The sequence below is a fragment of the Glycine soja genome, chromosome 6 (genome assembly GCF_004193775.1).
Source record: "Glycine soja cultivar W05 chromosome 6, ASM419377v2, whole genome shotgun sequence".
Lineage (NCBI taxonomy): Eukaryota > Viridiplantae > Streptophyta > Magnoliopsida > Fabales > Fabaceae > Glycine > Glycine soja.
This window is the reverse complement of record NC_041007.1, coordinates 12903997-12916241: the sequence shown is the minus strand read 5'-3', so window position 1 is coordinate 12916241 and position 12245 is coordinate 12903997. Positions and strand designations below refer to the sequence as shown.

Here is a 12245-nt window from a genome sequence, read left to right as displayed (position 1 = left end):
ATTAGCCGGCTCCTCGACAACACCTCGAACTATCGCCTTGTCATCATCACTATCTTCATCATCGACTTTTGAATCCTTGAAATTGTCAACAATATCACACAAGGTCCCTGCCATGCCTTGCTTGATGATCTCACTAGTAAGCTCCGATGATAATTTTCTCTCTCTCTTCTCTTGTCTTCTCCCTTGTTTGTTGAATTTGCAAACGTTAATTGAAGTTATAACTGCTTATGGTGAATTGGTTATTTCAATTTCTCACATTTTAAAAGAAAATTAAAATTTCACATTTTTAGTTATTTAAAATTTTGTTTTAAAATTCCAAAAATTTAAATTCTTTATAAAAAATATCCAAACAATGAATCTTAGATTAAAGAATTTTAAATTCTTTGATAAATTATTTTTCTCGGTTAAAATTCTTTATCCAAACACAGTAAATTATTTAAAAAATCAACAAATTTACCATATATGATGAGTTGTAATTGGATGAGTGTGTAAAAAATTATACACTTAAGTGTATAACCTATTTTCTCAAGATTCTTTTTGAAGCCTACTACTGGAACTAAAGTGTTTGCCCCGGAGAAAATCTTTTCATTGTATTTATTGTTTTAGTAAGAAAAATTTAGTGGATAATTTAATTAAGGCTTAAATATATTTTTTATTCTTACAATTTAATGTTTTTTTCATCTTCATCCCTACAAAAAAACAAAACAAAACTGTTGGTTTTGTTTTTCATTTTTAAAAGTATTTTAGATAATATTCTTTCACTATTTTAAATTTTTTTTAAAGTGTTATTTAAAACACTTTAAGAATAAAACAAATATATTTTACAAAGACTAAAACAATTTTCTTTTTTAGGGACAAAAATAAAAAAAAATATTAAATTATATAAACCAAAAACATATTTAAGCCTTCAATTAATTAATCTATCACACGTAGGAACAGGGAACAGACCAGTCACAGAGAATGCGTACTACACAAGCTTTTCAACTTCCGCTGTGTATTTAGGAGAGGGAGCAAAAACAAAATAAAACATTTAAAATACGATGTGCTAATTGTATACATGTTGATTGATAATACATAGAATACGGAGATCATATGCAACGTTTCTCATACTATCCATTAACTGAAATTTGTTAGGACTTAGGACTCACAAAATGACATGGGTCTCGATTTTTATTTAACTACTATCACTCGTAATTTCCTGAGTCTCAACAAATTTTAGCCAAGAGTGAAAAGTATGCTAAAAAAAAGTAGATTAAAGAATACGTTGCTGTTATTTCTCATATGACTACAATTTACATTTACTACTATGTTGAAAGCCAAATTACTAGTGGCATCTGAGCGGTGGCTCCATTGAACTGATGAGGTAGATATCAATATTATGCATCATTCTCGTCTAACGGAAATTTGCCACATCAAACTCGGATCCGTTTGACATCACTTTCTGGGACACTGATATCAAGCCTATCTCCACTGCTTGAACTAGCAGTTTGTCCTGAGACCTGCCAAATCATAAATGTTAGTGACATAATAAGCTTTTCTAATATTCACAAGAAACGCATAACTCTTCATTTGAAAGCAATTCCTACATGAACACAATGCTTATAGACACAACGAATCAAGAAGTTTAAGATAATATCAAAATAAATGTAGCACATATTTCAACAGACTATTATTTTAATGCATCTTGCATTTGATTAGGTGTAGGTATAGACACTAACACTATGCTCATGCAAGAATTACTCCTCATACCAAGTCAAAAGGAGACCCTGTTCGCTCCTAAATTTCTCATAGTCCCACATGTTGTTACCACTCTTTCTAGGTTTCCTAAATCATGAGCAAAGATCCATAGTAATTGTAGCACATAATGTATATGCTAAAACGAGACACTTACAGTTTCATCCGGAACAACTGCATATCTCTCAGATAAGGAGGCACCACTTTTCCCTGTTTAAGGAGAAAACAAAATAGCTAGCATGATGCCAAATTATATTACAAATAAAATATATGAATCAAAGTAACACTAGCAAATGGTATTATCAGTAATGGCTGAAAAACAAAGGAACAATATTACAAATTAGTGATGAGCAGAACAAAGCACCTGACAATAGATCAGTGTTTGAGGATTCTATGTGCGGCCCGGAAGATCCATCCACACTCAATGCCTCAATAATCTTTGGAGAATTCCTACAAATCCCAGAATAACATCATGAATTGAAGACATGTAATTAAATGCACCCATTACTCAAAACTATGTTTCCAGTTAATAAATTAGATTAGCGATATAACTTTTTATTCTTAAATGAACATGGTCATAACTGCCACAAAAATTAACTTCTCTTTCCAGGGTGAATAAAAGACACAGAAAGCTATATTCAAATTTCCATGATTGAAAAGAAATAATTTGATATAAAAAGAATAGGGTGCCAAGATGGTGCAACAAATGTAATACTACTAAGCTCTATTCTAATAGTTGACAAAGATACCTTTTACAGCTATACATTATACAAGGCTACAAGCTAGTTTTTTGCTTTCTGAACCTCAGAATTTAACCATCCACTTCATGGGTGTCATTACACACCCTATACATCAATCATAATAACTTCTCGACCAAGATAATTGATCCAAATTCTAAGAAATTAATAACAGTAGCCATTACCAACATGATGATATCAGATTCTACTCCCAATTGACTTATAGAGCAACTTTAATATTTTCAATAAAATAATTAATATGGGCCTCAATCTGGGTGGAAGATTTATTCAAGGAATAGGTGTAAAAAGAAGAAGGGGCCCAATTATGTAGAAGGTGCTACTGAAGGGGATATAAGGGGCAGTGGCAGCTAAAGGGCTTGTGTCGCTGGTCCATCTAGCATTTTTCGTGCAGCTTCTCCTATTTTGGATGATGGTAGTGGACTAAAACAATTAGCAACTCGGGAGGACCAATATGTAGACATGAACGTGGTCGAATCCACCTCAAGATCGGCTACAAATCCTAACGGCTGCAAGGCTTCACAAGAGGCAGCTAACAACTGGGATTTGGCTAAAAAAATGGGGGTCAGTTTTTGCAACCAAGAGGACATTATGATATCTAAGTTGGCTAGTCTGGACGAAAGAGATAAGGGCGAAGCTCAGAAGATGGGAAGGAGTGCAGGTATCTTATGAAGATTATCAGTTTCAACGTAAGGGGGCTGGGGAGGGGGATTAAATGGGGCTCAATAAGAAGGATGGTGATAAAAGAAACAGTAGGTATGCTGTGTTTACAAGAGACAAAAAAGGAAGCTATAGACAAAGCTTTATGCCAAGCATTGTGGGGATATTCTGAGGTAAAATGGGAATTGAACCCGACTATTAATAGTCCGGGGGGTATGCTGTGTTTGTGGAGTGAAGCCACTTTTAAAATGGAGAACAAGATAACTGGAAGTGGTTTCATCTTTTTACAAGGGATATGGCACGGCTATGGAGAAAGAGTAGTTATTCTGAACATATATTCACCATGTGATGTGAATATGAAAAGAATCTTATGGGACCAGATTAAGCAGTTGAGAAGGGCAAGCAATGTTGGTCACTGGTGTATCTTAGGCGACTTTAATAGCATAAGAAGGCCATCAGAAAGAGTGGGGGTTAGTCAGAGGGAGCAAGGGGAGGGGGGGATTGTAAAGGATTTCTAGATGGTTAAAGGAAGGTGATTGCAATTCTCAGTACTTTCATATGATTGTAAATAGGAAGCATCAATACAATATGTTAAGGGGTGTGTTTTCTGGTGGGTGTTGGGTGGAGGAACCAACCAAAGTCAAAGAGGAAGTTAAACAATTCTTTTTTAGGAGATTTAAGGAGGTGGGAGAGGAGAGGCCGCGGCTGGATGGAGTTGAATTAAATACATTAATCAACAGGACAATGATGCTCTTGTGGCCCGATTTGAAGAAGAGGAAGTTAGGGCAGCAGTGTGGGATTGTGGCAGTACGAAGAGCCCAGGCCCTGATGGACTGAATTTTAAGTTCATCAAGGAGTTATAGGACGTTCTCAAGACTGATGTCCTTCGCTTCTTAGATGAATTTTTTGTTAATGGAGTGTTCCCCAGAGGAAGCAATGCATCATTCATAGCCTTGATCCTCAAGGTTCAAGACCCACAGGGCCTTAACGAATACATACCTTTTTCTTTAATAGGCTGTATTTATAAGATTGTGGCTAAGATTTTATCCAGAAGGTTGAAACAAGTGTTGTCAAAAGTCATAGATGAACGTTAGAGCACTTTTATGGAAGGGAGACACTTGTTGCATAGTGTGGTGATTGCCAACGAGGTTCTGGACAAGGCAAAAAGGTGTAAAAAGAGTTGTCTAGTATTCAAAGTTGATTACAAAAAGGCATACGATTCTATTTGTTGAGACATTTTCCTGTACATGATGAGTCGAATGGGATTCTACGACAAATGGGTGAAATGGATTGACGGATGTCTGAAATCATCCTCAATCTTAGTGCTGGTAAACGGCAGCCCCATTGATGAGTTCTTCCCTCAAAGAGGACTCAGACAAGGGGATCATTTAGTCCCTTTCCTTTTTAATTGTTGCTAAAGGGCAGAAGGGTTTAATGAGAGAGGCTCAGAAGAAAAATCTGTTTGAAGGAAATTTGGTGGGGAGAAACAATGTGGACATTAGCATTCTGCAATATGCGAATGACACTGTTTTTCGAGAAAGCAACAATGTCAAACATGAAGGCCATCAAGGTTATGCTGAGGAGTTTCGCATTGGTTTCGGGTCTAAAGATAAATTTTGCTAAAAGTTGTTTTGGGGTGTTTGGGATGTCAGAGCAGTGGGTTCAACGTGTTGCTAGCTACCTAAACTGCAGATTGTTGTCACTACCCTTTTCGTACTTGGGTATACCCATTGGGGCAAACCCAAGGTGAAGTGAGACTTGGGATCCAGTTGTCCATAAATGTGAGAGAAAGCTTTAAAAGTGGAATAAAAAACATCTCTCCTTCGTGGGTAGGGTGGCTTTGATAAAGTCAATCCTAAACTCGATTCTTCTTTTCTTTTTTTAGGGTCCCAAAGAAAGTGGTGGACAAGATGGTGAGGCTGCAGAGGAGGTTTTTATGGGAGGGAGATTCTTAGCATCAGAAGATAGCGTGGATTAGTTGGGAGACCGTTTGTCTACCTAAGGAGAGAGGAGGTATGGGAGTCCGGGATTTGCTGAAGTTCAACTATGCTTTGCTTGGAAAATGGTGGTGGAACTTGTTCCACCATCGTGAAGCATTGGGGGCTCAAGTGCTGGAATAAAAGTACGGAAGTTGGAGGAATCTGGACGAGACAAGAAGAAATCATAAAAATTCTATTTGGTGGTGGGACTTATGTGTTGTTTGCAATTCTATAGAGGAGGGAAGCTGGTTCAAAAATCAAGTCTCTTGGAAAAATGGAAGTGGCAGCAGAGTGAAATTTTGGAAAGAAGGCTGGAAAGAAGATGGGGTCCCATTGCCGGAAAAATATCCTAGACTGTCCTGTATCTCAAAGCAGCAACAGCATTATATTCAGCAGATGAGTTCAGCGTCAAGTGGGGTGTGGGAATGGCAGCTCGAGTGGAGGAGAATGTTAATGGAGGGAGAGATGAATGGGGCAGCACATTTCCTGGAAGATATTGACGGGATGGCAGTTCAGGTCCATCATCAATATAGCTGGTCATGGGAGGGAGATCCGGGAGGGGAGTACTCAGTGGGAAGTGCATATCGGGCACTTAATCAATATGCAGTTGAAGAAGAAGATGAGAGGGCATTGTCTATCCTTTGGAAACTAAAAATTCCCAGCAAGGTGTCTCTTTTTGATAGGAGATTGATTCGGGATAGATTGCCAACAACGAAGAACCTTAGAAACCAAAACGTAGTTTTGGATGAAGTCTGCAGCCCGTTTTGCCTAAACCATGACGAGGATGCAGGGCATTTGTTTTTTGGATGCACCAAAATCATGCCATTGTGGTGGGAGACCCTGTCATGGATAAATACACTCTCTGTTTTTCCAGAAAGGCCAAAAGAACATTTTCTCAATGCATTCTGAATGGTTTTTTTCCACATAGATGGCAGATTTGGTGGATCTCTCTGGTTTGGTGCACTTGGAATCATAGGAATAGGATTGTTTTCTCAGGTGACAGCTTTGATGGTCAAAAACTGAAGGATGATGCTCTCCTTTTCTGCTGGTCATGGCTCAAAAACCTGGAAAAAGGATTTGACATCCCTTTCTTTTTATGGTCCAGCAACATCAGAGTTGCCTTTTTTGTATAAAGGGGTTTGATCTTTAGAATTCTTTTTTGTAGAAGGGTACCCAGCTTAGATCTATAGTTACCTAATATCTGCTTTCAATTGCTAATATTAGGTTACCATAGCTCATAGTAGGGCTATCTTGGGATGTACATACCACAGTACCTCTTGTACTGATATATTTATTTTAATATATGTAGTATTTTAGCTGATTAAATAAAAGGTCTTGTTTGAAGCAATTAATTAGAACAATTAACAAGCCACTAGAAGTCGGCTGACAGCTGTAATAAGATTGGGTGGTTTGTACATCAGAGGTTCAAACCTCTTCTGTCATAACCCCCCCCCCCCCCCCAAAAAAAAAAAATAACACAACCAACAACAAAAAAAAAATATTGTTAAGCATACTTTTATGACCAAAGTAAGAATATCTCCTATGTGCCTTCAGCAAACATATGATAGAGAAAGCAACTAAGTGAAAAATGAATGCATGCCTTAAAGTCCAAGCAAATATATTTAGGTTGTACATGCAATTACCGGTCAACGGTATCCCCATGCCCAAGTTGCCCATTTGTGCCTCTTCCCCAAGAAAATACATTTTCCTTTTCAGTTACAGCAATTGTGTGTCTCCACCCACATGAGATCTGAACTACTTTCTGCCATGTTATACAAAAAGTGTGCAGAAATAAAAAATAGAATAGTTAATGGCTTGTTCAACGATAGAGACATTGACTATAAGATGCATAGTTGAAACATTCCAAATGAAAGAAAGAAAGGGAACAAGAGTATTACAATTTCAAGTACCTGATCATGGGGGAACTTCACTTGCACAGGAGAGCAACGATCAACATTGTCACCAACTCCAACCTGTCCAAACTACAATTGAAGGAAAATGGGTAACAATTTTCCAAACACGTGTCAATACTAAAAGACTCATGATCATAAAGAAAGAGAATAAAGTCTCGTACCAATTTTTTTATATAAAGTAGAATATATTTAGTTCTCTGCACACATGAATGTGCATTCTTTTACCAGTCACCTAATGTTATCTTCTGCCGTTTTCATAAATTAACAAGTATTTCTTGTCATAATACAAAATGTCACATGAAGATGGGAGAATAAAAAATTGCTGCTAACCTTATTCCAACCCCATCCATATAGTAGTCCAGTAGACGTCAGTGCCATACTATGCCTCCAACCACCCGATACCTGAAGGAAGTCCAAGCCAAGTTAAGAGACAAACAAAACAACTACATATTTAACACCAAATATATTATTGCACATGGTGAGCAAGGATTTAGGGTAGGACAAGATTTTGTTGGACTAATTTTTGCTTGTCTTTAACAACACACACAACAAATATGGTGGAATCCTTACATGAGAAGTATTTCCAATCCTTCCCCTACCAGAAAAAATCCAACATTCAAAAAATGGTATGGGAGGAACATACAATCTAATAAACAAGCAGAGCAAAGCAAAATGCCAATACATCCAAATAATACGAGAAATTGTTACCTAGACACCAACTCAGCATAAAATTAAAGGACTACCTGACTGATTAACTTATCACTCAAGGCTTGAAGCTTTTGAGGCACAAGAGAATCCTCAAAATTTCCATGTCCTAACTGGCCATATTTGCTCCACCCATATGTGTATAAGCCACCCAAAGATGAAACAGAAATTGTATGCCGCCAACCACAAGCAACCATGACCATCTTGTCACACTGCAACATTAAACAAGCAAGAATTAGGCAAGGGGAGGAGGGGCTGTAAAAAACAGAAGTTCTCCATCCATTAGTATGCATGTACACCAATCGTGCATGAATCTTAACAGCATTTTTTAGACAAATCAACAAGTTAACACCTGGAAATGCTGCTTCTTCTATTAAACAGCGAGATTTGTTTTTTCAGAAATCAAAGAATATCAAATCACATATGTTCCATATATAATCAGAGTCTAAACAGAAAAGGTAACATGATACCAGTTTGAGGACATACATCAACAGAAGAAACTTTCTCAGGAATCCAGCGATCATTTCTATCCCCCAACCCCAAATTTCCATATCGGCCCCAACCCCATCCATACAGTTCTCCATTTTCAGTAATAGCTACACTGTGTTCTGCACCTGCAGCAACCATTTTGATAGGTACTCCCTACAATATAAAATATTACATGTGCCAAATAGTTAACAGGATAATTCTTCGATGCATTATAATTATCAATGCTTAATATATAAAGAAGATAATGTTACTGTTAATTTCATAGCAAGAGTACTTCTATTTTGTTGTTGTTGTTCTTAGCTGTTTTTCTCTTCCATTTGTTTAAAGTAGGGGATGCTTGTGAAATGATAAACTTTTATTGATGCTTTTCCAGAAGAATAGAATTTCTCTTTCAAGTGTTTCCCCTTCAACAAAGGGTTTCCCATGTACTAACAAGTTTCAATCCCCTCCTTCTTCCCTTTACCCTCATTTTAAGCTATGTCGTGCTCCTATCAACTCTCAACCATTTGACCACCTAACAGTTTTAATTGTCTTATTCCATCTAACTAATGTAACTGCTTTGTCTTGTTTTTGTTATCAGAATCAGATTTAGGGAGACTATGCACTTTTCTTTCAATTGATTCAAAAAAATGGTAGATGAGTAGCAATTAAATATAGGCAATTGCTTCCTGCACCTTTTTAACCTTCCGGAATGTAATTTTAAATTACAGATTAGCCTTTCCGGATGTAATACAGAATGTAAATTACATTCCGGATTTAGGTGCATGAAGCAAGTCTGAAGATGCAGGAAGCAATTGCCTTAAATATATGGTAAAATTAACTTATCATCATGTATTGATTCTTGATAACTGGTTCATAGAGTTTTATTTATCACAAATAACCTTGATGAAAGTCTTTGAAAAGGGTACCTGAAATGTTTGAATCTTTTGTGGCACAAGAGAATCCTCCGAGGTGCCAAGTCCAAGTTGACCATTTTGATTCCTCCCCCAACTTCAATAAGAGAAAAAATAAACACAAAGGTCAGAGGAAATGATAATAAAACAACTGATTTTATGATGAACCAGACGACTGGTGGCTAGCACCTCCATCAAGGGTTTAGTTTGCAAACAAAAAACTGCCCTTCAGCCTCACAGAATAAAAGCAAGGATTTCTATATGTATTTATAACTTGTAAAAAGGAATGTCAATTGAACAGTGAGTTTAGCAGGTAGTAACAAGTGAGAATATAAGCTAAAATACCAAAAACATTTTGTCTGGAAGAGTTATTTACAGATCATTTGGAGTTATCTTATGACATAAACACTTGTGTAAGTATTTGGAAGAGCTTATGAAAATAATTTATGACATGTCCATAAGTTGATTTTAGCTTATTTCAATAAGCTCTCCAAGATAACTTATGAAAACAATTTAACTCTATTCTCTTTGATTATAAAACAAACTTACATATAAATACTCATGTAATAAATCCTTATTAATGTTGTTTAACCAAACAAGCCCCTAATCCGTAAAGGGAGTGTTTGCATAGGAAGTGTATAATAAGAGACTATTCCCAAAATCAGATGTGCTATAAACAAAAGCAACTTCTTTCTGTTCCAGGGTCAAATATTCTATTCAACTCTTCTTTCAGTAAACAGAGAAGACAAAGGAATGAAATTAAAAATCAGGCCTAAGAATCAGCATGCATTACAAAACTGCACTATATATACACAACCTTTATTGACGCAGGAATAGTAATTAGTATATGGATAAAAAAAATGTCAGAGCGGAGAATAATAAAAAATTGGTGGAGAAATACAAACCTCTGAACCTCGCCTTCCATGGTAACTGCCAAACAGTGGCTATCCCCACAGGCAATTTGCTTTATCCTTAGACCTTGCAATGCTATAATAGGCTGAGGAATGAGCAAATCACTAGAATTGCCATGACCCAACCTTCCAAAATCACCCCTGGAAAAAACAGAATGCGATCCACTTGAGAATCTAAGAATACCAAAGGTAACCACTAAGGATATACCAAAACACTAAACAAAATATTTTCACAAGTTGAAGGGTGATTAAAATAACAAGACGAAATATCATTCATGGTCCAGTCTCTTGATGTCACAACTCCGAACTAGGTGTAATATAAAAGTCTTGAAAGAATGAAGTGAGTCAACCGACATTCTTATTCTTATAGTAATTATTAAAGATAAAGGCATGAGTATCACAAAAAGTAGTAGTACAATTTGAAGCTGAAACTAATACTATACACCAAAGGATCCATAAACTAGCTCGATCCCATTACAAGACAGGACAGAGAAGCAACAAATTAATAGTGAATTTCTTTCTGAGTAAAAAGTGATCAATAAAGAGAACAAGTGAAAAGGATGAATTGCAGACCATCCCCAACTATAGAGTTCATTGCGTGATTCGGAATACGCAAGGGTATGATCAGCTCCACATGCAATAGAATCAATTTGTTGAGCATCCAATGCACTGAGATGAGTGGGTAAGAGTCTATCATCGGTGTCACCATGGCCTAACTGTCCATCCTCTCCGCGACCCCACGAGCACACAACATTCCCAGCTGCAGAGGATCAAAACCAATCCACACACACATGAAATCAAAATAAACAAACAGAACAAGGGATTTCATTTCATTCAAATCATAGATTGCAATTGTAAGATTGTTAATATCGTAGAGTCATATCTAAATTAATTTAGAGAGAAAGTAAGGAAAATAATTAAAGTGTTAATGTAAATTAATTGTCATTAAAAATAGGAAGTTAATAGAGAGAGGGAGAGCTTTCATACAGAGAAGGGCAACGGTGTGGCTGGCACCGGCGGAGATGAGGAGAACGCGAGAAGGTGGAGAAGTAGCGGCGGTGACTTCCAATTCCATGGTAATGGGAGGGAAGAGAGAAGAGAAAGAGGGGCAAGGGTTTATAACATTGATGGGACCAGTGGAAGGAGAGAGAAAGAGTAGACTTGAAGAGTGCAGCATTGAATGTGAATGTGGGGTGGGACCCGTGTGGTAGTGTGCCAACCATTTTCTTTCTAGCACTCTTGTCTTTGTGTGTGGTCACCATCACTACTCTCTCCTATAGTCCTATCCCCTTCCTGTCTGTCTTTTCTTTTCACATCTCTTTTTTTCACCAACTAAATAGGCATGTAACACGTCTTCTAATATATTTTCAATATATATATATATATATTTGTTTTTTTAATCCTCCCATTTTTTTTATAGAAAAGAAACTTGTGTTAATTTTAAATTTTAAGTAAAATTTAATAAAAAATTATTTAAAAATTAACGTTTAACTTTGGATGATGAATTGATTAAGATTAGTTATTATGAAAAATAATGAAATTAAATATATTAATTTAGAAATAAGAAGAATAAAATTAAAATCTAGCCTAAAAAAATAAGTGAATTAATTGAATTAAGTTTTAAGAAAGAAACAAATTTTTAAAAACTATCATGCACAATATTAATGAGTATAAGTTATATAATTAATATAGTTAATGAATTAAACCTAACAATTCCCTCGTGATTAAACTCATTCTAAAATAATTAATGATCAAGAAAGTATAATTTAATAGATTATATTTGCTGTAAAAAAATAATATTTTTGCGCGTGGGTGTTATGTCATGCGTTACATCAATAATTTTTTCTTCAAAAAAGACAACATGTCAATTAATCAATTAAACAAAAATTTAAAATGTCTTTCAATTCAATTAATGTAATAATAATAATTACAGTCGTGTTTTTACTATAACTCAACGAATGAATAAAAAATTAAAGGCGAAAACAATTCAAGTAAGAGATTATAATATTAATGCAAAATATCAACAAATTGTTAGTTAGAATTGTACTAACTCAGTTTTATAAAATGTGATTAGGAGAAGAGATTTTATAAGTTTTATTTCATTTTTTTATTTTTAAAAAGAAAGTGATTAAAATAATGTTTTTTTAAATTCTTTTGTTTGGATTTAATCGATTTTTTTACTTATACGTATTTTATTTTCTTTGCA

The 12245-nt window shown here is 35.7% G+C and overlaps 1 protein-coding gene across 2 annotated transcripts; it reads right to left on the bottom strand.

Moving 5' to 3' along the window:
• Positions 1-1013: 1013 nt before the first annotated feature.
• LOC114415813 (ultraviolet-B receptor UVR8) lies at positions 1014-11188 on the bottom strand. 2 transcript variants are annotated; one of them, XM_028380672.1, is made up of 12 exons: positions 11027-11188; positions 10613-10799; positions 10034-10180; positions 9144-9225; positions 8233-8388; positions 7785-7958; positions 7372-7443; positions 7027-7110; positions 6772-6890; positions 2099-2184; positions 1892-1944; positions 1014-1499 (listed from the first exon to the last, which is right to left on the bottom strand). In XM_028380672.1, the coding sequence occupies exons 1-12, from the start codon at positions 11112-11114 to the stop codon at positions 1413-1415; spliced, it is 1335 nt and encodes a 444-aa protein (XP_028236473.1). In that variant the 5' UTR covers positions 11115-11188; the 3' UTR covers positions 1014-1412. The 2 variants fall into 2 exon arrangements, with proteins under 2 accessions (XP_028236473.1, XP_028236474.1); XM_028380673.1 differs by having other exon boundaries at positions 7039-7110.
• Positions 11189-12245: the final 1057 nt, after the last annotated feature.